The 26,020-nt window shown below is 37.2% G+C and overlaps 1 protein-coding gene across 1 annotated transcript in view; it reads right to left on the reverse strand.

The window, feature by feature from the left end:
* Positions 1-26,020, reverse strand: part of HEATR5B (HEAT repeat containing 5B) — a 55,035-nt gene that overhangs the window by 15,228 nt on the left and 13,787 nt on the right. Inside the window, exons 13-29 of the mRNA XM_058019497.1 lie at positions 25,858-25,957; positions 25,365-25,474; positions 24,292-24,455; positions 22,100-22,275; positions 20,704-20,809; positions 19,133-19,323; positions 17,443-17,602; positions 15,043-15,232; positions 13,528-13,697; positions 11,114-11,258; positions 10,024-10,263; positions 7,925-8,176; positions 5,805-5,986; positions 4,625-4,693; positions 2,223-2,402; positions 1,315-1,552; positions 422-682 (exon numbers count right to left, since the gene is read on the reverse strand). Coding sequence (XP_057875480.1) covers positions 422-682; positions 1,315-1,552; positions 2,223-2,402; positions 4,625-4,693; positions 5,805-5,986; positions 7,925-8,176; positions 10,024-10,263; positions 11,114-11,258; positions 13,528-13,697; positions 15,043-15,232; positions 17,443-17,602; positions 19,133-19,323; positions 20,704-20,809; positions 22,100-22,275; positions 24,292-24,455; positions 25,365-25,474; positions 25,858-25,957 — 2,934 coding nt within the window. The remainder of the gene's footprint in view (positions 1-421; positions 683-1,314; positions 1,553-2,222; positions 2,403-4,624; positions 4,694-5,804; positions 5,987-7,924; positions 8,177-10,023; positions 10,264-11,113; positions 11,259-13,527; positions 13,698-15,042; positions 15,233-17,442; positions 17,603-19,132; positions 19,324-20,703; positions 20,810-22,099; positions 22,276-24,291; positions 24,456-25,364; positions 25,475-25,857; positions 25,958-26,020) is intronic.

Genomic DNA, 26,020 nt, shown 5'->3' on the forward strand with positions numbered 1-26,020 from the left:
ATGCTACTCACAGATGAAAAACTGATGCAAAAGCTACTCCATGTGACTTGCTAAATATCACTCTCAACTGAGCAGTGTTTTATAGGGGTGTGTATTTTAATTAACCTCACAGCTTTTGCATCTTTGAAGCACAAAATTTTGTATCACCTGCATTATACTACAGTGTAGAACAGTTCCTACTCATTTTAGTAAATTACATAAATCACAATAATCACACTGACAAATATTCTGTCAAAGCTACAAAGAACACAGAAGGCAGAGAGATAAGAGGGAGGATGAGACAGAGATTTTCAAAACTTTACTGTCCAGACATGTAATGAATTTTAAACTTCAAAGATTTCAAGCAAAGTTTCTTTTCTCATTTTCATAGTGTTTCATACCATAACATGCTGCTACTGAATTCTAAACTTGTAACTCTTACCCAAAATTAAATGCATTCGATCTTTGTTTATTTCTGGTAAAGATTTAGTGGTAGGTGGAGTCCCAGGTGTCTGGTTTAGCATAATGGATGTAGCACGTTTCTGGGAACTGGGCATTGCTGCAGCAGTCTCTTCTGTTGACTCTGACACATTAAATCCTGTACTGTTCAGCCAAAGTGCCACTGCATGTAGTATGGGAGCCCAGGAGTTCCGGTAATGCAGTCTAGCCGTGTCAATTGTCTCTGGAGTGTAAAATGCTCCTCCTGTTAAATTAACAAAGCAAAGGTAATTCTAAGATTCTCTGCAAGTAACAGATAAAAAGCATGCATTCAGAATTTGTTAGTATATTTATTCTGGGTGTGCTTGATCACAAAGATAATCAGGTATAATCCTTGTTAGTGGCAGTACATTCCAACTCTCCTTCTCTAGTAGCAATATTAATTAGTACCTCTCATGAGAAAGTGCACTGGCCTCAGTAAAGCAGTAAGAAGAGAGCAAGAAAGGCAGGCACAGTCATCAGATCTTGCAGCATTTTTCATATAGAGCATTCACTCTTAATCTGTAAAACAATGTCTGCTCTAATCTCAGGGACCATGTTTTTCATACAACCAAAATCTTTTTGCACTTGATACCAAAGTATTAGAGGTGAAGAAGTACTCCTTCTTCCACAAAGACAAAGTTTTAATGATCTCAATGATTTGAATAAAGAGTATATTCATTTCAAATTGAAGGAAAGAAGATTCAAAGTTAGAAAATACTGCTATTACATGCCCAGGTAGGAATTTATCAGCTGCATAAAAAACATGCATACTAATTAATTTCCAGAATAATTCTGAATGTCCAGCTACAGTTTCTTTCTGTTTTGCAGAACACAACAAGAAATTCCAGTGCATACCATCTGGTGGAAGCTGGGTAGCAAACTCAGCTGGTAGAGTTAAAAGAGCATAATCTTTCAGCGCAGCCAACCAGAGCCGGCTCAGTGCCGGCAGTTCAGGCTGTACAAGCGTTATCAAACTGTCAGGTGGCAACTCATCCATGGTACCAAAATCATCCTCATCCTCCTCTGTGCTCTTTGAAACACGCTTGGGTTTGGTTTCTGCTTCTTTCTTAATTTTCATGGCAACGACATACACCTAGAAGTGAAACATGTCAAAGTATGTGCTGTGAGATTCTAAAAAGAAAGGAAAGCAGCAGTCTTTCCCCTGTGACTGTAACAGATTCCACACAGATAAAATTCATCAGAAAATTACTGGAAAAAAGAGATTTTTCAATAAAACTCCATTTTATTTAAATCCTTTCTTTTATTTCTACCAGTATATATATAATGCTTAGGTTCATAAATGGGACTTTCCTAAAACAATCTGGCCAGACACTTTCTTACTAAAAATGTGTAAATTATAAACACTTGACAGTGTTAACTAACAAGCTGGTTGGCTGGTTAACCAACTGCAATATTTTCCCAAAATATATTTTAAGGTTGTTTGATTTTTACGGTTCTTTGTTTTCTTGTTTGTGGGGTTTTTTTTTCAATTTTAAGAGCAGTAAGATGGGAAGAAATTCAAAATCTGATATGGTGTGAGTGCGTATTTTTACTCAGAAAAGTGCAACACAACAAAGAACAACCAAGCCTCAATGTAAATATGGCTCAACAGAAGGGCAGAGAAAGATACTGAGTTTAAAACATCCCAGAGTAGAATTGAAAAAAGTTAGGAGGAAGGTATGTACAGGCAGTATGAGGTATGAGGCTGCTATTACACTGTAAAACATTTACATACTTTGGCAGATTTGATGGTCATGGCTTACCTCAGCCCATGCTTTGAGAACAGCCAGTTTTTCCATAGTAGTTGCACTCTCTCGGTAAAGCTGGCTAGAAGATCCCTTTCCTGCTTGCACTTTATCCAGGGAAGAGACAAGAAGGTTGTGAACTCGGCGGAGATCATTCAGGTCACTTACAACCCCACTTCCTATCCAAGCGCTACATACCTAGACAACAAAGTTTAGAATCACTCTAAAGCAGCAAAACAACCCAACAACCTTAAAAATGAAAAAAAAATTGTAAGAAAATAAAACAAAAAATAACCACCAGGAAAACTTAGCCACTGTCATCCTGCTTAACACAAATAAATCAGGTTTTCCTTTTTTTTTCTCCCCAGCCATGACAACAGAATTGCTCAGGTGAGTGGTTACAAGGGTTATATTTGCAAGGCATATTACAAGAGAACTTAAGAGACATGGAAAATACTTTAAAAATTTTCCATCCTCCATAAATAGGTTATAATGATTTTTTTTATTCTGTTCCCAAGTGTCTGGTCAAATCATTCAGGTAATGAGTCACTGCATTCTCTGTGAAGAATATACTGGGCAGCAATCAACAACAGTATACCTTAAAACCCCTCAACATCTCAAATCAATAGGTAAGGCTCCATACTAGTGGGAAGTTTTCAAATTATTTATGTCAAGAAAACACCTAGAAATTATTTGAAAGACTGAGCTATGATTTGGAACCCACAGTTCTATACCTAGAACAATCAAGAAAACACCTAGAAATTATTTGAAAGACTGAGCTATGATTTGGAACCCACAGTTCCATACCTAGAACAATCTGTGGACAGACATTTGGGTGTCTCTCAACTTTTCATTTGAGTTAAATGGATCCAAAGAGGTAGTTAAAATAACAAACATCACACATGGCTGCTCCTGACTAATGCCATACACTGGCATTCATCCTCTGAAAGACATTCATGCCAGACATAATGCAGGCAATAGAAGCAGCTTGTGCAGCAGCTTTTCTACACAGAGAAAAAGGGATAAAGATAAACTTTCAGAAGAGTTGCTCTTACTCTGGAGATTATTCTACAAGGATGAGGATCAGAAGCAAAAAAACTCACAGAACTCAAGCAGTTCAGGTTTTACAAACTTTTTTACAAGCCATTTTTGACCTATCTCAAATTTATTTACTTTGCTTTTAAAGAACTAGTTACATGAAATCCTTTGGGGAAGGAACTCTCTCATGATCTGGAATGACGGACATATTTAAAAAAAAACCAACTTAAACACAAACACTAGAAGTGTCGCAAACAGGTAAAGAACAAAGCTGTTGAAAACTTCTCACAAAACTGTTCTTCATTCACAGTAGGAGTAAGATCAGCTTCAATCCTGCAGCTGAGCAAGTCAACATCTGTTTCACTAATGACATAAAACTATAACAACATCCAACTCCTTCAGGAAAGCTCATCTCTGTCCATGTAACTTCTAGAGGGAGTTAAATATCCAAACCTAATCTCCAACCATTTGATCCTGTAAGTGAACACATCTGCTTTGAAATGGGTTGAATAGAGAAGATTTTGACAAGTTATAAGGAATATTAAATGTTTTCACACAAACTGCTTCCTCATTTCAACATGCAGAAACATTCTGTAAATCAGGATGAACATATTTTTTCCTACAAATAGATACCAAGTTATGCTGTAATTGAGCAATCCTTGCTAGTTTTGCTGAAAATTAAAAGTGTAAAAGAACAAAACAAAATCACACTCCTGATGACCCAAATTTACTAAACAGAACTCAGAAACACAGAGTTATTTTTAAAACTAATGTTTGCATAGCTAACAAAACTGCTGCTTTAAACAGTAGATTCTTTAGCTGTGAAAACCACATACTACTACAGCTATGTTGCTGATAGTTGATTTAAATGGCAGTACACAACATCACATGCAGGAAAACAATCCCACACACATTCAGAAAAAAAAATATTTTAGCAAACTTTCACTGACAAGTTGTTACTATGACTGTAATGAGAATGCTCAGATCTTCTAAATTCTAAAACAGAACACTAAACTGAACAGAAGTTTAGTGTTTAAAGGTAAATTGTCAGTAATCCAAACATCTGATCAGACTGAAAGACAATAAATAAACTTCTACTGGTCTCATTAAGCAAAGGGGTTTTTTTCCTTTTTTTTCTTGCAGGATTCATATGAAGACATAGTTAGTTCCAGATACATTTTTTGATGTAGCTCCCTGAAAGGACTTCTGCACATCTGAGGAACAAAGTATATTACTAGGAAACTCAAAAGGTGTTGCAAAAACATGATAGCTAAAGTTTACAACACCTTCCAGCCATTTGATGCTATTTCTCTTTTGCATCCTTCTTCCAAAGAGAAGGAAAATTAGTTTTGCTTATAGGATGTGAACGTTTCCCACTGTACCTGACAGGCCTTTGCAGTTATATCAGATGGTGTATCTTGGGAAAAAGCTGGCCTCAGAGCAGCCCCAACCTGTTGATAAGAAGAAAAGTTAAAAATCCAATTACAACAGGGACATAGTGGTGTTTCTCTCATCTTGTTTAAGGCTCAAGGACAAGTACAGAACAAGCAAGACAAAATTGCCAAATTTGGCATTGTAGCTACCTCCCAAAATTATCCTTGCTGTCTAGCAAACATTTGCAATAGCAGACTTTAAACAACAACAACAATGAAGTCTTACACGACTTTCTTTCCTTGCTCCATTGCCTTTTGAAATCTCAACTACCTTTGTGAAATATGTGGTATTATCTTCCCTCTGTTAATGAGTATCCTTTTAATTACTACAGTATCACAGGTGCAACTTCTGTTAAGGATCGATAAGCCAATGACAATTTGATGTCCAAAGGAACAGCAATATGAAATTAAATGGTTTTGGTTGGATTCACATCAAGTCCACAAAGTGACTGAAGTCAAGTCCAAATACTGACTGAAAAATGCTTTTTAGGCAGTTGCTATATGGCAGTACTTTTCTGAAACAAATGGAACCAAGTCCAAGAGAAAGAAGCAGTGGTCACAGCATTACAGAAGGAAGAAGAAAAAGGCAGGAAATGAAAAGGATGAAAGTCTGCCTTTAGAAAGTATTTGGAAAGATCTTGACGACAGAGTAAAAACAAAAGGGGTGAAAGAGTTAAGACATGCAACAAAAAAAGCACAATAATATATCCAAATAAGTCTTTAATTGCCCACTTCCCAGTGATATACTTTTGTAGTTTTCATTAGAACAGAAGTACATTCACTAATTCCCAAGAAAACTGATTTATTAGCTTAAATCTAGAACAGAGTGAAAAATATTTTCCAATTCTTAGTTCTACAAACTAATAGCCACTTTTACCAAAAATTAAATGTAACTTACAATATTCGGCTTTCAAGTTACTGAATTCTAATTTTATCAGCTACTAAATTACAATAGCTAGAATGAGATACAAAAATAAATTTTGAAGAGGTAAGTGAGTCTCTGCAGCACATTTTCACACACAGAAGAATTTCCTCACAGCTTTTTTTCAAATACAAAATGTTCTCAAAGCTAATACTGGCAATATTGGCATAAATACACTATTTCCTGAAGTTATGAAGGAGGTCTCACATTTGCCTGATACTGCTCCAGTATCACATGGCCTGGAAATTCTGGCTCGGGAACGGATGCAAATTTCTTGATGATGTCCTCAAGAGCCTGAAGCCCCGCCATGCGCAGCTGGTTGCTGTGGTCTGTGGCAGCCATGAATGCCATCCGGATAAGGTCAGAGAGATGCAGGACCAAGAAGTCATCTTAGAACAAAACAGAAAGAACTAGCTAGTAACTTAAAGAAAGCTAGCATGATGAATACTTGCAGTATTTTGAATTGCATGAATTTTACCTATTTGTTTTCAAAGGTCCACATTTAATGCATGGAAGGAGCAGGAAAGAATGCAACCTAGTTTTCTTTCTTGTTTTCCACTTTCCCTTTCCCCAGAAAGTAATTCTGTGGCTTTTATTCCTAAGACAACCTTAAAAACTGAACAAAAATTGTGTAGAATGAAGTATGTAAATGTGGCTAAGTAGCTTAGAATATATTAAAACATTTAGTAAAGCTAATTTGAATGATCCCCCAAACATACAGAAAATCTTCAAGGCAATTCTTGCTCCTGCTCGAGTCCTATGCTTACACTGACCCCTGCTGATGTCAACACCTAAATCTGAGTATGCCTCTGGTTCTCCTCCCAAAAACCACATGCAAGGCTGTAAGCATGCAGACAAGCAAAATACATAGCTTGGTAACATATCTGAAAGGATTATTCTTCTCTAGGTAGTCATTTTATTGTTTTTCTTACTCTCAATTTGAAATTACCACATGTTGTACAACTAACATGAAAATAAATTATTTAACAACATCCACTGTGACTAATGAAACCCACAAGTTGCCTAAGCTATTTTCAAGTCTCAAGGTAAAAAAGGAAAATGTTTTTGTGGCTGAAACTTTTCAGAGATGAATCAGTAAAGAAAGATTGAAAATCACCTCCAAAATACAGTGATAAAGTCTGCACTTACTTTTTCAGACCATCAGAGACAATAGTAAAATCTGTAGAAGCTACATTTGGGGGGGGTACAGAATTTTGCTGAGTTTTCCTTTTTACAATGATACTGAACACATGAAAGTTCACTTCAAATAAATAGATAAAATTCTCCATACTATGATATGCAATTCTCTGCAGGACCCTATAAGTAGCAGTTATTTCATTATTTTCTTTGTAATGCAATGCCGTGACAAAATAAACTTTCCTGAAATTGTTCCTTCCTAGTCTTCAATGGCCTTGGCCTCAAATCAAGTCAAAAACCAGATTCTCACAAAAGCAATGCACGGTGCTGGAACCAGGCTGCACTAAAGCAACACAGGGAAAGACCTGATAACTCTCCATATCATAACAGACATCCTCAACAACACAGACACCAAAATCCATTAATGTCACACATTCCAGGATGCTCACAATATTCATCCTACATACACAAAGTCCTCATGAGCACTACGCAGGTGAACCCAAACAACCACAAACAGGGACAACCCAAGGACAGACCTCACACTATCTGAAAAACATTTCTTCACAAAACTACTATGCCATCTAGGACCTCTCAATTTTGATCCTCTAACTCATAAAACTATGAGCTTGAAAACTAAGATTTATTACTCTCATGGATACCAAAAGAACAAACCTTATAAAGTCTCTGTCTTTTTATAACTCCCTCCCACATCCCCCTCCCTCTGCAACCAATGCCATGGCAATAATTACCTAGCTTGATCCCTTCTTTTTTTCTTTTCTAGCATCTCTTTAGATAGGAGATGCTAAAATAATCTCAAGTTTAATTCATTGCTGTCATTACATTAAACTCTGAAAACACTCCCAGCTTGCCCTTAGCTAGAAGTTTATTGCTTCTGTTTCAGAATTGAGAAAACCCTTGCATCTCTACGTTTTTTTTCCCCTTAAGCAGACCAGTCTTTCAGAACTGGTATGTTCCAGAAAATCTCATTCTTTGTGCTCATGGCAGTGTAACTGTAGTGGTTATAAAGACACAGTTTTATTGATTATTGCTGGGCATTTCCTTTGGTTTTGACCATTTGAATGAAAGAACATGTGCTTAATATTTTTTTTCTCGGTTGTGTAATCTTAAGCTGTAAAGAGGTGCCAAAACGAAAATAAAAAATTAAGAACAAAACCAAAGCATGCAATTACTTTTTGGGTTTTTAAGTCTGGCTGAACGAGCCAGTGCCAGGTCGAAGTGAGCCTTGTTGGCATTCTCACACAGCATGATCACCCGGCACAGACAGTCTGCCGCAAACACCCGAGTGGCCCAGCGAGGTGCCACAGAAGGCTTGGACTTGTCCTCTTCACCCAAGGTGGTAAACATTGTGTCATCATCCATCTCATCCTTCTTCTCCAGCTCCTCATCCTTCCCTCCTCCCAAGGGAGTAGCAGTGCTCATGTCTATGACACAGAACAATTAAAAGGAATAGAAACATACCACCGTTAAAATCCACAGAAGGCAGTTAAGGACATGAGCTCAAGAATTTCCTTATATTGAGATTCAGAGCAGACGAATTCTTCTGTAGAAACATTTGACAAATGTCCAAAAGAAGAGCGTATCATTAAAAGAAATGGTTTTCACCTCTGTTCTGGATTAAATTACCCTTTATTTATCTTACATGTTATGAGATTAATTCCTGTGAATATTAATTCTCCACAGTTACCAACTATAGCTGAATCCCATATCTAAATCGCCCAATTTTGTAAATTAACCAATTAAATTGCCAATAAACAAGATAAGGCTCAGAATTAAAAGAATTATCAGGCTCAGAATAAAAGAATCAGCTCAGCTTTGAATTATTCAGCTCCCACTTCAAGTGGAAGACAAAAAACAAATTAAACTGAAACAAAATTACCAAGCTCCATGCCATGGGACAGCTATGCAGCCCAGTAAGCCACTGATAGCACCCAAAAATGTGACTAACATTCAAAAAGTTATTTTCTCTAAGTGTAGGTTAGAGACTTCATTTCAGAAAATAAAAATTATTTCAGAGATTACATAAAAAACCTAAAGGCAAACATGGACCAAAAAATCCCTCACCAAACAGGCATATATACTTTTGCTATTCACAAATGAAAACATAAATCCTCAGTGACAAGGTCTAAACTAGCAAAATGCCAAAATACTGACAAAAATACCCCAGCAATAATTAGAAGAGAATTAAAGGAAATTATTGCAATGCATGCTTCTTAGAAACTACGGCATGCTTCTTAGAAAGTCTAAATTTAAGCAACTGAAGGGCCAAGACATTCAATAAAGAAAAAGGCCATGGCAAATCAAACATGGATGATGCTAATGCATAGCAACAGCCTTTTGAGAAGGCATCCAGGACCTTATGTGGCTGATTTGTAAATCTCTGCTTAAAAGCAAACCACATTTTGGTCATATGCCAGTTAGTGGGATCAAAGGAGATCAAAGTGAAGTTGCTGGCTTACAATACACCTGAGATAAATTCATTTAAATACGGTTTTCTCTGAGACACATCACCTACTAATAAATAAATAAGAAATTGGACAACCATGTAAAAATTTTAAGACCCATCCCATATGAAATAACAAAAAGCCATGCCAATTTAAAACTCAGGAAATGAGGTCTTTCTCACTGGGCATATTTGTGGTAACCACATTGCATAAAGAAATTACTGGTAGCATTACTCATCAGTAAATGTAAAGCTGGCAGCATTTAGAAACAGCTTCAGGATGAACTCACACATGCCAATAAACAAGTATAAATGCAATGGAAATTAGCAGATTCTGCGTCATAACCATCCTACAAGCTGAAAAACAGGAATAAGGTCTCAGAGGACAAAGTCTGTGCAAACAAATCTGCAAGGCTGAACAACAAACAAAAATTTCATCACCATGGTAACCCAGCATCACATCAGTAATTCACGAAACCTCATAAAAGAAAGCTCAGAATGTGTACAGAGGTCTTCTCCCTGTACAATGCTGATGTATACAGGCTAAAAAGGATGTCTGCTTTCACTAAGATACTGAAATGTCAGACTTAAAAACACCATTGGAAATCCCATTCAAGCAGCTAACTTTTTACTTATGAGCAATATTCTGAAACTTAACATCTATAATTCCTTCTTTCTATGGCAGTTTAATCGCACTACAATCAAATTCTGTATACAATATAACCTACATCTCAACTAGGATAAAAGAGAAGCTCCAAACCAATATTGCCAGAACACACTAACGCTAAGGACATACCATCATTTATGTGAATGAGACAGAACACTTACCACTGGAAGCTGCAAGGACATCCTTACAAAGCATGAGCCAGTGAGAAAGGTTTTCCACTGCCAGAGATGACAGCATGTGTCCCAGAGTGTCGTGGATATCTGAGCAGAGTTTCCGATCGGTCTCTCGATCCAGCATCCCGAACAGGACGCCCTCCAGGCCCGTCTCCGTTATATTAACCCCCTGGTGCCGGCAGTGCGCGTCTCGCCGAGAGCCAGCCCCTGGTGCAAAAGGATTCATGTCTGCAAAATGAGAAGGAGAAGAGCTTTTCTAAAATCAGGAACTCAGTTTTAAAATTTCATGCAGCAGACTTGAATTGGTCATTGTGTGCCTGTGTGTGCATAGCTCAATCAAGGATCACCAAGGTGTTTCTGAATCAACACTAGAAAGATTCTAATACAGCAATTAATTTCATCTGCAAGGCAAATAATACCTCCAAGTGTTAGTTAAAAAAGTTAAAAAACCCTCTCCTCAGGGCATATAGCCCATGAATTTGGAACAAACCTAACAGTACTGGACTCTAAAGACTCTTCTCAGAGACAGACATCACTGGTATCATTTGAGTAAGGTCACAATCCTGCATCTGTATGAGGACTGTGCTGATCAACACTGTTGAGCCTCCTATTTTCAAAATAAAATGATACATGTAAGAATTAGACTAGCCAGCAAAGTCCACAGGCACTGCAGATCTGATGCTGACAGAATATAACACAGCCAAGCATCTGGATCAAACAGCACACCATTAAGTCAATTTTCAAAATAACAAGAGCTATAATACCAGACTGTAAAATAATTGTGAAATAACTTCAAATGCTTCCACTGTGTATATACCATGTTCCCTATTTGATTGCCAGCCTTAATGAGAGAGAGGTTTAAGTCTGAATTTCACAAATAGTTAAATTACAAACATGATTCCAGAGGTAAAAGCAGAGGTGAGGCCAGAAGTTACCAAAGTCAGAAGGGACAGTTAAGGGCTTTTCTCACTAAGAGTACAAGGGGGTTTTGAGGGTTTCCCCTTTCTTTTTGAAGGCAAAGCATACATATGCACACACCTGCATTGTTTCAAAAAGGCCACATGAAAGAAATACATACTGATGGCACTGCTCTCTTTGTCTCCAGCGTTCTTTGCCAAGCTCATGGCATATTCACACACTTCTGACGCTTCCCTCTGAGCGAGCTGCCGCAAACACGCCACTGCAGCCCGGCGCAGCAGCAAGTGAGAGCTGCACAAATGCACCTGAAAGTCAAACCCACCACACATGAGTGAACTGCAGCACCCCAGTACCAATAAATCAATGCTGCTAAGGACTAAAAGCATTCCATTTTTCAGTTATAAGCCCATGTGTGAGCTGCTGGGAATCAAGTTCTGAAGGTTCAGAAGTAAGCACTTTTCATAATATACAAATATCAAAATATAGCTGACATACACAGAGCTGACAGCTGTCTGGCTAAAGAGATAAAAGCTTAAATATTGGAACTACTGTGCCACTGTGATTTAGATTAATTACAGTTTCCAATTTGTTGCACTCCAGTACTACTCTGCCTCATATTCTGCTATAGCTGTAAAACACTTTCTTTTAAACAAAAAAGCCTTTATCAGGTGCACTGCGGCTGACAGATATAATAAAACCTGCATTTCCCATTAGTAACAGAATCTGTAGCATTAAGTTATTAAAAGTGCCTCTCAATAACACAGCATAAGATTTCTTTGCTAATTCCTTTGAATCACCTATAGCACAAGCAAATATTTTCCTTACAGAAGAATTGTGTATGGTCTCTATTTTTCTGAGAGGAAATAGCTCCACAGAAAAGTGAATGTTTTTCCACAGTGAAAGAGGTGAAGAGTGACCTTTAAGAAACTCTAACTATTTATTTACTCCAGGATAATTTGGTTTCAATAAACCAAATATCCATTTGCTTTCTTGGTATTATGTTATTATGGGGATGGAAAATGCTTCCCTAAATGAAAGGGTTCTACAGTTTATAAAGCATTTTAACAGTACATCTTTATTCCACATATGAATATACAAGAATTTAGTCCTAAAAAAACAGGCAGTCTTTAAAGAATTTCTAAATATCACAACTGAGGTTGTTTCAATGACCTAAAACACAGAACATTTGGGAGATTTATTAATGTAAAGGGTATTCCATGATTCAAGCTACAAAACAAATAACTACAAGTTATGAATCCAATGCAGGAAGAAGAAATTAAAACGAGAGTGTAGAACTGCATGGTTTAATTTTGATACCTGGCATTAATTCCATTCTGAAGAGTTGGCTAATGGTGCAGGTAAGGCAGACCTTGCCTACATAACTATGCATTTGCAGTATGAAAAAACACCCAAGACAACTCAGAGGAAATCCTAACAAACTAAGTATTACTTGAAAGTAAGGAATATGAGAAAGGAAAACAAAAATAGCTTTCATTTAGCAGAAGACCATAAACTATCAGGAGAGAAACAGGAGAAAACCATGGAAAAAAGTTTCAAAACAGCACTAATTATTCATGTATGAACTTCACTGGCATTTACAGAGTAAATGGCTGTAAGGATTATCTCTCCTGATGTACATCATATTCATACAAAAGAGCTTATCTCCTTCTGGGTGTGCTGCAGCCCTTTCATGTAAAATTTTGTGAAGGGACAAGTGACAGGTTTTGTAAATACACTGCACTCCCAGGAGTGCTTGGGGCAGGGTGGGGCTTGGGTGTGCACAGGGCTGAAGAGAAGCACCTAATCATGAGAGGATGCCCTAGGGAAAATCTGGATGGCATACTAAGAAAAAGGTCCAGTGTTGACATAAATAGGATTGCATTCCTTCAGGTAACACTGAGTCATCAGCACTGCAAAGAATGGCATAAACAAGCTTGCAAAACATCTAATAGACATTAGGGAGAAGCTTTTCAAATATCTCAGTTTTGGACTACTGAACCCTCTAAAAATAACTTTTACAATAGTAATTATTAAAAAAAAAAAACACCAACCTACACACCCCCTTTCCTCTTATATTCATATTTGGTATGTTTTGGGCTCAAGCCTTTGACTTACTTCCAGGCCTAAGCCAGGACTTGCTGACAGAACACTAATGAAAGAAGGTGGCAACATTAACAGTAACAGCACAAGAGTTTGTATGTCAGCCCCTAATATTCTGACAGTGGTAACATAAATCCAACATCTGCTACCTATTCCCAGCTTGCTCACTTCCCTCTTTGCATGCAACTAGTTGGAGCAAACAGAGCATTTCACAACCTTTTTTACTCAGTAATATTATTCATAAATGCTTGCTATTTTACACTATTGAGGGTGAAAAAGAATCAGCCCCTATGACTTCAGTTTGGGCAGCATTCTGAAAATATGTAAAATGGCTTGGGGACTCCAGGGTTTTTACAAATATTACTTGCTTATTACACATGGCTATCCTTGACATCTTGCTGAATATTTCCCCTGTCCTCTGCTAAGCACATGCCTAAAACTTGGAGGACCAAAAGGGATGCACTTGATACTCACACAAAGACTGGGAACCAGACTGGACAGGTTGACATGCCGTGGTGCAAACATATGAAGCTGCTGAAGGCAGGATATAGCAGCTGCCTGAACAAGTGAGTCTGAATGGTCTTGTGTGATTGCACATCCCACCAAACAGGAAGAACGGATTGTTGAAATCGTAGCTCCGTTACCTAATCATGTAAGAGGATATCCTTAACACAGCAAAACTTTTCTATCACATCTGCAGACTTTAAACCTTTGAGAAGCAAGAATTATTGAAGCTTCAATAACACAAAAAAGAGTTCTCAAATTAACATGCAACTTTTCTGATTTACCATGCAAATGAGAAACACTGCAGAGTGTTTCAGTATCTCTTTTTTAGCTCAGTTAAATAACATGCTGTCCAAATAAAATTCTGGATTGATAATCTCCAGTCAGAAATACTGTGAGACTATCTTCTCAGGTCATGAAACCAGTTAATTATCTGAAGTTAGATTTTAGAAGTCTCTTTCATTCTATATATGTATAAGCAACATTTCACGCACTGAGCCATTTCCTAAAATATCAGGTAACTCTTTAAGTTCATATCTATCTATGCAGACAATTTTAATTAGCTCCAACAGATGAGCAGCACTCATCTATGCTCTGCTAGAACAAGCATTTTAAAAGAACAGTATTTGATTTGAAGAACAATTCAATTCTGCTTTTTAAGAATTAACCCACATCGGGTTTATAAAAATATTTTCAATTATGGAAATATAATCTGCAGAAGGCATTCTACTTAAGTTGTTATTTTAAAAGTTAACCATATTCCAGGTCAAAAGGTTAACAGATACACAAGTTCAATTAAACCATCTAGAACTATTCATAATTAAAATTTTAAGTCTAGCCATTTAGAGTTAAAATTCCATTAGTGGCTCTCTGACATTGCAGACCAGAGAGATCAAAGATCATCCTATAAATAGTCCTAAAAATCCCAGTTAGACAATTAGACAAAGTCACAAATCTGTGGTTTTAACACCTGAGGCACAGAATTTCAGACACAGTGTTCGGCATGACAAGATTTTAAGTCTCTACTATAAGGTACAGAGATCTAAGGATATCAAGAATCAATGGAAATTAGTTATAGTTCACAGTATCACCCATTGAATCAAACTTAAGCTCTTGCCATCAGTTTAGAATTAAATAAACACATCTTAAAAAAATGGAGGAAAAAGCTTGTCTGATGCCCCACAAAGATACACACAGTAAAATATGCAGCAAGGGTTCCATGGCTTACCTACCATGCAAATTTACCATTAGCCAAAACACCATACATCACTGCAACTTCTTTATCCAAATCTCAAACTGCAGTCAAAAAAGCCCCAGGCAGTCACAAGGAGGATCAGCATGAGGCAGTCTGCAGGACTGCAACTGAAACAGCCAACATTGCCTCCCCCACCTGCAACTAACAAAAACTTATATTCTTCCATTTAAGGTTATAATACCATCTTTATACAAGGTAGACTTTCTGTTTCACATCAAATTGCCACTAACCTTGCAGCTCAGGCCCCACAGTAGTTATTATAGCCCCAAGGCACCTGCCCAGGCACTGATGCACCTCTGTGTGTGATGGTGGGACAGTCAAGAGCAGCGTGAGAACGAGCGACAGCGTCGGCTCCACGTACCCACGGTACATTGGTCCACTGGAATCCACGATCAAGGCAAGGGAATGGAGAGACCAGGTCTACCACAAACACAAAGGAATGTTTTTTCAGTAATGCATTCAGGAAATTAAACTGTTTTTTATGCAGTTGGAGCCTAGCTCTGTACTCCTGTTCTTAAGCACATCTAATTTACTACTCTGACTCCAGAAGTGTTTCCAAATTTCCCAGACCTCAAGCAATCACCTGAGAGTTTCAATATGTCTAACATATTGTTTGGTTATCAGCAGTTCTGGGGATAATGGAAATAAGGTGACAAAGAATTTGAGAAAAATATGCTTAAGAACTTCAAAGAAAAATACAAGCACAAACAACACATCCACTTAAAACAAAAAGGAAAAAAGAAAAGTGACTTGAAACAGGAGAAAGAGCAAATCATTCCACTATAAACCTGGAGGCACAGTCTGAAATGGGCAGCTTACAAAGCCCTTAGCAGAGATGGTCTTTTTTATTCCAGTAGGAAATGATTTTCATGACAAGCTGAAAGGTTCACATGCATCTTTCTAACTTTCTTATCAGCAGGTACAAGAGAGAAAAGCAGTATTGTTCAGTCAGTGTACTATAGCATGAGGGGAAAAATGGTGAAAGACCTATTTCAGTTGAAGGTGAGTAAACAACAAAAGAGCAAAGTAATTTATTGTAATTGTCAAAGCAAGAAGCAGGTAAGAGGACTGTCCTTTTAAATACTGATATTTCACTGGAAATAAATTCCAGTGACAGACCTGAAAGCATTAGCTATCTCCCCATAACACCCTACTAAATGATCTCACTTCAGAATTTTCTCATATTAAACACATGACTAAGATAAAAGACTATTACTACTACAAAGCTAGACTCTTAGGAATAAGCTGGAAAACCTGCCTTTAAAATTGCTGCTTTTTAATCCTCTCTGATGCAATCCAAAAGCCATTAGCACTAGCAGTCATCTAACTACCTCTACAGTCCTAATCCTGTGGTAGCACATTACAGCTTATACTTTCATTCCTGTAAACTTCCATTATTCATACTTCCACACAGTTTCTGTGTAACCACTGATTCAGTGAGGGATGAGGTTTAAAAGCTTAGTTTTTCACAGTGGCTGGGTGCTCTATTCTCAACAAAGAGTGAGGTAGATATGCAAGTTCAGCCTGGACTTCCCCTTTATACTTATTTATCTTTTTTTTTTTTCATAAAACATTAACCTTTCCAATTTCTTTTTGGAATTACTGGTGCACAATTATATGCCTCAAATTACCCACTCATACTTGAAGTTGGTTACATATGCAAATTGCACATTGTCTTTCCTTAAACTAAGAAAATTCAAAAGAGACTTAAAGCTGTATTTATAGATTTTTTTAACACTATCTCCAAAAAAAACTAGGCTTGTCTTCCCAACTGATAAACCGTGTTACTTTGTTTTTTTACTGCTCGGAAGAAAAGAAATAAGAAGCTATTCAAGTGCATGTTCTATCAAGTTAATAGTAAACCAAGGTGTAAGTATGATTCTTTATAGTTACTGGGGGCTTCATCTTCTCAGGCTGTGGGTATAAAGTGCCACTACTCTCCAAAACCATTACTCTTTCAACAGCATGTTTAGTCCCCTTTCTACTATACCAGCAACTTTAGCAGTCAAGTTGTCTTCCTGTGAGACTTCGCAAACCTACAGTCCACAGCAGACAGAAACCCCTCCCTGTCTTAGATTTGGCTCCTACTGATTCCCTTTCTGCTCCCTAACTGCAATTTAGCTTGCAACAGATTTCTGTGTTCATAATATAACCCTGCAAAGATGATGTCCTGTGTATGTGATACCTGACAAAGGAAACTACTGCTCATCACCTGAGACCCCAGTAAGTGATTACATGTCAGCTATCAGCTATTAAAAGCTTCTTTTTAGGCAGCTAAGGCAATACTAACACATGATGCTGTAAAGGCAGTTTGGAATATGCCCACAGTGCATCACAGCTGACAAGCAGACACATGTCCTTCTGAATTAACCCGACCACTTCCAAGTGCCTCTCTAAATTGCCATGAAGTTACATTTTAATTACTGTATCTTTGGGATTCTGTGCTCTAGGAGTTTGTAAGAAAAGATTCACTTTCTTCACACTCCCTGGCACATGCTACACATCTTACATGTGACAACATCTACTAAAGAATATCTGAACATGTAGCTTTAGATTTAATCTTCATCTTGAATATTTTAAGTAATTTTGTGGTGATTGTTGTTTTTTGTTTTTTTTTTTTTTTTTTTTACCTGGACTTCAGGAGAGGTTCCATCTTGTGCCAAAGCCAAGAGAATACTGACACTAGTTTTCAAATGCTGTCCAGAACCTATTCCACCAACATAACGATGGAGACAACCCAGAGCCAAGGAATGGCCTGTTCTTGATACAACATCTCGAGCAGATTTTAACCTATCAATGTTTAAATATAAAGAAATCATTTCATTAGGTAAGTTTGTTACACAGAATCTTAGAAGTACCACAACAGTGCAAAAGACTAATAAAGTTTTGCAGGCCATCTTACAAAATCTTGAGAAGCCTAAACAACAGCAAAAACAATGTACTTACTCTAGATTGCTATTAATCCAGGTTACATATAAAACAAGAGGAAAAGAAGGTATTTTAATAATTTTTTTTTTCCTTGTCAGAACTTGACCTTTTAGATGAAGAAGAGTTTAGACAGATATAGAAAAAGAATCCAGATTTTGCAAGTGTTTCAGAACAGACTAATTTAAGAATCATTCAAAAACCACTGATGTAAAAAGGAATTAAGAATAAAAAAAATGACAACACACACTGAGAAATGAAAAACTGACAAATCCAGTTTTTTATATAGCTGTTTTCTTCTACAGCTGATTTTTATGGCTTTTGCAAGAGAGCCTTTTTATTTTTTTAAATAAAAAGCCTTTTATAATGAAAGTGAAACAGAATGAGTTGCATTTTGAATTATTTGGTTGTAGGAAGTTGTATGCATTGACTTATTGAGTATTTTCCACAATACTGCTTCCGAGTGCATGTCACATACATCACTTAGTAATTAGAACCCTTTCCAGTGGGTGAGGAAGAGAGATAAAAGAAGGGATTTCCTAATAAGGACAAAGATTTTTTTCCCCAGGTTGACTGTATATGACATATATGCATGCTCTTGGCCATCAGCAAACAACAAAGTAAATGCACATCTCAAATATAAAAAAAAATCACTTGACTGTCAACAGCATGACAACCATTAAGAACTTACAAGTTAATCTAGATAAGAAACCAAGGAAAGTCCCAGTAATAGAAATTCAATGAAAGACAGCAAGGATGATGTACTTTATTACAAGATGAAAGGGTGAGAAAAATTTAACTACTTAGAGGTAAGAGAGCTGGACTGAGGCCATGCTCATGCACCTGGCCCAGCCAAAAACAAGGGCTGTAGCCCTGAGGCAGCTGCATTCTGATTCAGAAATATGCTGATGCCTTAAATTTAAGTAAGAAATTGGGAAACATACCATATTGTTGCTTCTACCAGATATCTTTCTAAAGACCCAAGACAAACAACAGAATATGAAAAAAAATACAGGCCAGTAAATCAGTTAAATCAATGTGTAAAGAATGAAATAGAACCACTATTACATAATTGACATTACAGACATAATGTAAGCTGTTCTTATCTATCTGATACAGTTTAGTCACCTTCAGGTAACTCATCAAAAGCTGTTCATCAGTATCATTTCACATTCCAAGTGTTTAACAACTCAGCTTTTATTCCTCCCATGAAATAAATCCAAAAGAGAAGAATCTGTTTAAAGGTTTCTTAGATCTATGTAACCATAGGGATCGAGCACGAAAGAAGAGAATAATGAATATGGTATTTAGAAAATGAATCTTCCAAACTACATTAAATTACATATTATATTAAATTACTATTTTATTTCATTTTCTGAATTAAAATCAACTTACTTATCAAAACTGTACTGAGCCATTCTAGCAATGAAAGAGGCTTCTCCAACCACTTGAGCCATTCTGCCAAGAGCTTCACCTGCTGCACATCTCAGAATAGGGTTAGGATTATCAAGGGCACCCATTACAAGCGTCAAAGCAGATTTGCGGACTTCTTCTGGTCCTAATGTGCTTTTATTCTCAGCTAAACCCTACAGTAAAAATTAAAATAAAATTTAAAAAAAAGAAGAATCCAATAATAGCTTAATGCAGGGAAGAAGAAAATATATTTGAGACCATCATGTGAAAACTATGCACTTTTGCTTTTGTTTCAATTTGTGGTAGCTCATTCTAAAACAAATTGGTTGAAAACATTTGAAACTCAAAATCAACAATAAATCCTGGGTCTCATGATGTTTGCCAATATTCTACCTATTTCACATACAGGAAGACCTGCTGCACCAGTCTTTTTTATCAAATGCATTACCTACAGGCACCCTAATCCTACCAAATCTGATCTAGCTTTACATGGGACACCTCAGGAAAAAAAAAAAAGAAGCTTTAAAAATCTAACAGCAAAAATCTAATAGAAACTACAGACCGGTTACATTTCTACAAGAATCACTTAAATTGAAGACATTATAGATACATGAAAGTATTTTTTTCTGTATAATCACATCCTTCCAAACATTTATACAGCCCTTTATATTAACATTCACCAAACAGTAACACTAAACAGCACTTCTGCATTTTCTTTTACTCTGGGAGAAATAATTAAACACATGTAAAGCAAAAACACCACATATACTATAGAGCAAGAAGTCAAAGGCTCTACCTTAGATCATAATTTTCTGAAGTCCTCACTTCAGCTCAATTTTGCCCATTTTTTGAACACTTGGCATGGCATGGGAGATTCCAGAAATCTGCCTTGGAATCTACATTTCAACGTGTAGCATTGTAAATCACGTTTTTAAGAACAATGCAAAGAACCAGGTGTTGTTTTGCCAATCAACCAAAGACATGGAGCTCCAGTAACAGCTTAAACTGGGCAGTCATTTCTGACTTGCTCTCTTACTTTCTGACTTGATAGCACCAGGTTGCATTTCCAAGTCTAGACAGAGAGCACACAGCAGTAGCTGTAGTCAGTGGGACTGGGCATAGGCACCTAGAGCTCTGAGCAATAAGGCAACCAAAATGTAAACCCAAAGCTATTTGTGTATTCAGTTACACAAGCCACATCTGCACAATACTCTGTGACTTGAGGGGTTTTCGGAGTATACATGATAAAGTACTTAAATCCATGAGTCCAGTGTAAATAGAACCAGAGGACTGAAGATGAAAAGACAGTCTGATTACTATAGAATGCTGAATACTATAGAATGCTGATGATTGTAGAATGCAGTCATGAGCATCTGTTCTCTGTACTGATACATGAAGACAAGAGCTTAAGCTAGTATCCAGAAAAAAATTCCATTCTGGAACTTTCAAATTTTTGAATTCTTGAGTGACTTTAGTAATACTCTTCTAACAGCCCTTTGTACTGAATGCAAAGTGATGAACTTGGGCTTTCATTACAAGTTTACAAGTCCTACCTTCAAGGCACTAAGAACAGCAGTAAAGATATTAAGCTGCACAGCTTGCTGGCGAACACCTTTAGCCTGCTTGACACATTCAGCAAAGTGATCCAACATCTGTAATCTAAAACAAAGGAAAGAACATAATTGAAGTGACAGCCTTTCAAAATACAAACTGAAGCACAGCTGGTAAAAACCACACACAACAAAAGGGCCTTTTAAGTTCAGTAGCAGAACTTATGCTTCAGGGGCTGCAGAAGGTATTCGCTATAAGTAATAGCAGAGCTACTCTGAACATCCCTTTGCTGCTTCTTCTAGTTCATCCACAAATATTTACTATTCCTTTGAAGAAAACACCACCAAGAGGAAGTGAATCTTCAGGTGCATATGGCTGTATAACTAGAAAGCTATGAGGACCAGAGTGGAAAAATGCTGTCTTTCCACTACAATATAAAATAGTGTTACCCTTCATATTTGTTTCTCTGTTTCTATTGTTTTTCCCATTTAACATCCATTCTGGCCCTCACTCCTCTCCAGAAAACATTCAAGGAGGAACATCCCCTTGAAGATACCAAAAACAGGAATGTAATGAATAATCTGCATAATCTGCATAATTACTCAGCAGTTCCCAAGCTACATTTTTTCACCATTAACAACAGGTATAGACTAAGGTGAATTACACCAAGCTGGTCTCAAGTCTATCCTGCACTTACTACAAAATGAGGTTGACTGCTATGAAAAAACTGCTCCCAAAAGATTTGCACTGAAAGCTGATTTTACTTTGAAATGCTTTTAGAACTGTTTTCACTCTGTGCTCAGGGACAAATTGCCTAAACTGAGCAACAAAATTACTCCTGACAACTCATAACTCTGTAGAGGTAATGTGAAACACAAAGGAAAATACGTTGAATTCCATTTCCTCTTTTTCATTGTGCATACAATTCCTTGCTGACTATAAATCAAATGGTCTTACTTATGGCAGTCAAATGAAATTCAGTGCAGGCCCCTGCTGTTTTCAAGGTTGATTTGAAGTTAATTGCAATGGGTACTTTTACAAGTACTTTTACAAGTACTTTTACTTATAATTGCAATGGGAAATTTTGTTTGCAGAGATATTACTACTGTTAAATGCAGTATGAAAAGAGAACAATCTAGTCTCCATCTCCGAACACTAATTTTCAAAAAGATAAAACTGAGGAAATCACTTTATTTCTAAAGTGACTACACACATTCTGGAATCCTGAGACACAATGGGCATCAAATACTAAACTCTGAATTTAAAGACAGTTGATACCTTAGTCAATTCTTATTTCAGGAAAAAAAACCAAACAAACAAATAAGAAAGTCCCCAACACAACAGTACCCAGGGAAGTAAGGCATTAGGTTCTGAAATTGAACACTGATGTAAACTGACCTATGTTTGTAAGAGACATGAGGAAAAACCACACCAAAGAGAGCCACAGATGCATCAATGACAGATACTCCCAAAGGAAGGGGACCAGGCACAGCTTCACCAGCAGGGATGCGCAAATAAATGGAAGAGGGATCATGTTCCAGAGCACCACTTCCAGACGCACTGTTTGGCTGGAGCTGCAAAATTGCACACAACATCAACACCTCTGAATATACCTTTGCACATAAAATTTGGAACTAGAGATAACCAAGACACATATGCAGTAGTTAAAACAAGAGAACAGCTTACAAGCAGCTGAATACAAGTGCAGAATCCTCATGCATACATATTAGCATTTACAGGGCCAGCTGAATTCTGAAGGGTCAAAACCATTAACAGCTAGATAAATACACAAACTATCACTTCTGGTATTAAGAGATGAAAATTAAGAGAAAAGCAAATTAATTCTGGTATTAATAGTAGTTTCTGAACCATTGAATATGAAATACCATTTCAGACAGAAGATTATTCAGTCACTCTCTGAGAGTTACAGCACAGTGTATTAAATTATCAGTTTTGGCTATGATATGCCCTACACAGAAAGAATTAGAAATACTACTAAAATTATAAACTCTCTTATCATCCAGAAAATACTTCCTAATCATCATTCTTTCACGAAACTATTAAACAATAATCTATTTTCTCTGAAGAAATTTCTATATTCTTATCAATTATTTAATCATGAAACAAAATTAGAATCTAGTAGGTCTGTATTCTTCTTAGAAGGACAGAAAACACAGCAAGGTTTGTTGACGCCTCTATATCATTAAAAAATAAAACATGACTAAGCACAAGGGAATCATAGAATGATAGAAATTTAGGGGCTGGAATGGATCCTAAAGATCATCTGGTCCAAGGCTACCCTACCATGGGCAGGGACATCTTTCACTAGGACAGGTTGCTCAAGGCCTTATCCACCCTGGCTTTGAACAGTGCCAGGGCTGGGGCATCCAAAACCTCCCACAGCAATCATTCCAATGTCTCATCACTCTCACAGTGAAAAATTTCTTTCTAATATCTGACCTAAATTCCCCCTTTCAATTTGTACCTGTTACTCCTTGTCCTATCACTACAGTTCCAGATGAACAGTCCCCATCCAGCTGCCCTGTAGGCCCCCTTCAGATACTGGAAGGTTGTTCTGAGGTCTCCAAGCAACCTTCTCTTCTTCTCCAGGATGAACAGCCCCAACTGTCTCAGCCCATCATCACAGGGGAGGTTGCTCCAGTCCTCCTATCAACTTTGTGTCCCTCGTCTGGATCTGCTCCCAACAGTTCCATGTCCTCCTTATGTGGGGGACACAAGAGCAGAGGGGCAGAACCATCTCTTTATCCTGCTGGCCACACTGCTTTTGATGCAGCCCAGGATTCCAGCAGCTTTCTGGGCTGTGAGCACACACTGCCACTGTTTTACAGGCAGGAAGTGAAGAAAAAAAAAAAAAGGAGGCAGGAGGGAATGAAAAAGCTCTGTGCATTGAAGCCTGCACTGGAAATTTACTATGTCCTCCACAACAAACAAAGGAAGTTTGTAAAATATTTTTTGCTTCGACACGCTGATCTTGGCTTAGAAATCTTTCCACACACTTGGCATCAGTCTTGGCTTTTGGATCTGCTCCAATCAAACCTTCTGAGACACCCTCCTATTATTAGATGGCTGTTGCAGAAGAGGAGTTTTCACCCAACAACATTGTGTCAACACTTTCAAATGAAATGTAAGATTTCTTACTACACCTACAAAACCAGTTAAATCTTGTTTTGCTATAACACCATTTGCAATATTGATATTTTGACAGCAGTTTCATTATGAAACATGTTAAGTGGAACCTACATTTCTCCTAATTCAAAAACTTCATATGAGAACAACTTCTAGGCTACAAAGATTGGCAGACAGGAAGAGATATTGAGTTAGGGTTTTTTTTTAAAAGAAATGAGGCTGGTCCACTAAGCACAACCCTATGAGTAGCATTATGCAATTTATATCTCAGCTGTAGGTGGTTTTTAATCAAAACAGTACCCTGGAGATGGAAGCACTTACAGCTAAAAAAGCTCTGAAATAAGACTAAAAACAAGGTATGAAGCTTCAGTTTTAGAAGGCTTCCCCACACACACACCACACAGACAGGGCAGATAATTCATTCTTCTAGCTTTTTTTGTTACCTGATCTTCAATTGACTTATGATCTGTTTCCTGCAGCCAAGAGCCGAGCAGAACACTATCATCATAATGACAAAGAGACCTTAGGAGTGATGTGGTTGTATTAGCAGAGTTGTCTGTCAAAGTAAATTCTGCTACCAGCTCTCGAAGAAGTGCATTAAATGATCCTAGAAGGACAGACATTAAAAAGAATCACCACTGCTTCTTAGCCAAAACACTTCAGCCAGTGATCAGAAGTTACAAATGCACCACTACTTCAGTTTTAGAGGTGGCTAACAGAGAAGTAAACCTGACAATAACAGAGTTGAGAGCAAGGCTTCAAATGGAACTGTAGGCTCTCAATTCCCAAATCATGGGTACCCAAATACCTAAATAATAGGTAAGGTTGGAAACCACTGGAGGTCATCTAGCCCCACCTTCTGCTCAAGCAGAATCCACTAGAGCACATTACTCAGAACTGTGTCCTGTTCTAAACAACAAATTGGGCCATCCCTACAGGATGACAATCCAGATGTAGGAAAAAAAAACATGTTCATCCACATGATCATGTAGACATAATGAAGTAACAAAAAAACCAAAGAAACCCAAAAAGTTAATCTTGTCACTGTGTGAGAGTGGTTGGCAATTTACTAATAGCAGATCTGTGTAATAGATCAAATCAGGTTTAAAAAGGAAAACAACCAAACCAACCAAATTAAAAAACCTAAATGTAACCAAAACTAAACTTCCATTGTCACATCTGTTTTTCAGTATACTAAGAAATAAAGTTCTCTACCTTTTAAGTAACAATGACTTTAAAAACTATTATTTGATCGCAGACCATGATCTCCATACCTCTCAATCCTACAAAGGGGACCATAACTGCTATACTCCAAGTGTTACTCTATGAATGCTTTTCAGTACTCATACTCTGTAGCTATATTATCAAGATGACATACAGAAGATGAGGAATATAGTACAAAATTCTTGGAGATTCCTAGAATTATATTTTGACTCTTACAGCTGCTTCAAAGATATGCATCACAAGTACTAAGCACAACTTTTACTTTAACAAAAACTGTTAAAAATTTATGTACCTTCATATGTCTTTGGGGGCAATAAAGCCAATATATCATAAAGTCTTAAACGAACCATAGCTGCACTGGCTTTGAGATGAGCTCCATGGGCTTTAATTACTGATGGAATGCTAGAGAATTAAAAATGAAAAAGAGAAACCAGAAATGTTGCAGTTACAGAAGAGAGTATTTTCAGATTTCTTTTCACAGGATGTAACTCTAGGCAAGGCAAGAAAACAGTGTTCAGAGAAACACTCTGAACAACATTACTCAATTAATGATACATTTTCAGAAGTAATTGTACAGAGAAAACCTTAATTATAAACTCAGGAACCCACAACGTATGTTGCCATAAATCAGTTACATGCACTTCCTCAGAAGTCCTATTTTAATTACAGGTGGGGCAGGGGGAAGGGCCAGACACCAAACCACAAAACCCAACTTCAAATTAGTTCTAGTACTTCAATACCAGGAAAAGACAAAAGTGAATGAAGAGCAGAAACTGCCTACTTACTGTGACATCATTGTCATGGCACATTCTATGGGTGTCATCAGTTTCCTGATCACATCCTCAGTAAGGAGCTCAGGGCAGTGAGCAACAAAGCTTCTCATAGCTAATAACAGAACAGTTTAAATTAAACTTTCACTGAAACAAACAAGTATAAGACATAAACAAG

Source organism: Melospiza georgiana, chromosome 3 (assembly GCF_028018845.1).
Source record: "Melospiza georgiana isolate bMelGeo1 chromosome 3, bMelGeo1.pri, whole genome shotgun sequence".
NCBI classification, from domain to species: domain Eukaryota; kingdom Metazoa; phylum Chordata; class Aves; order Passeriformes; family Passerellidae; genus Melospiza; species Melospiza georgiana.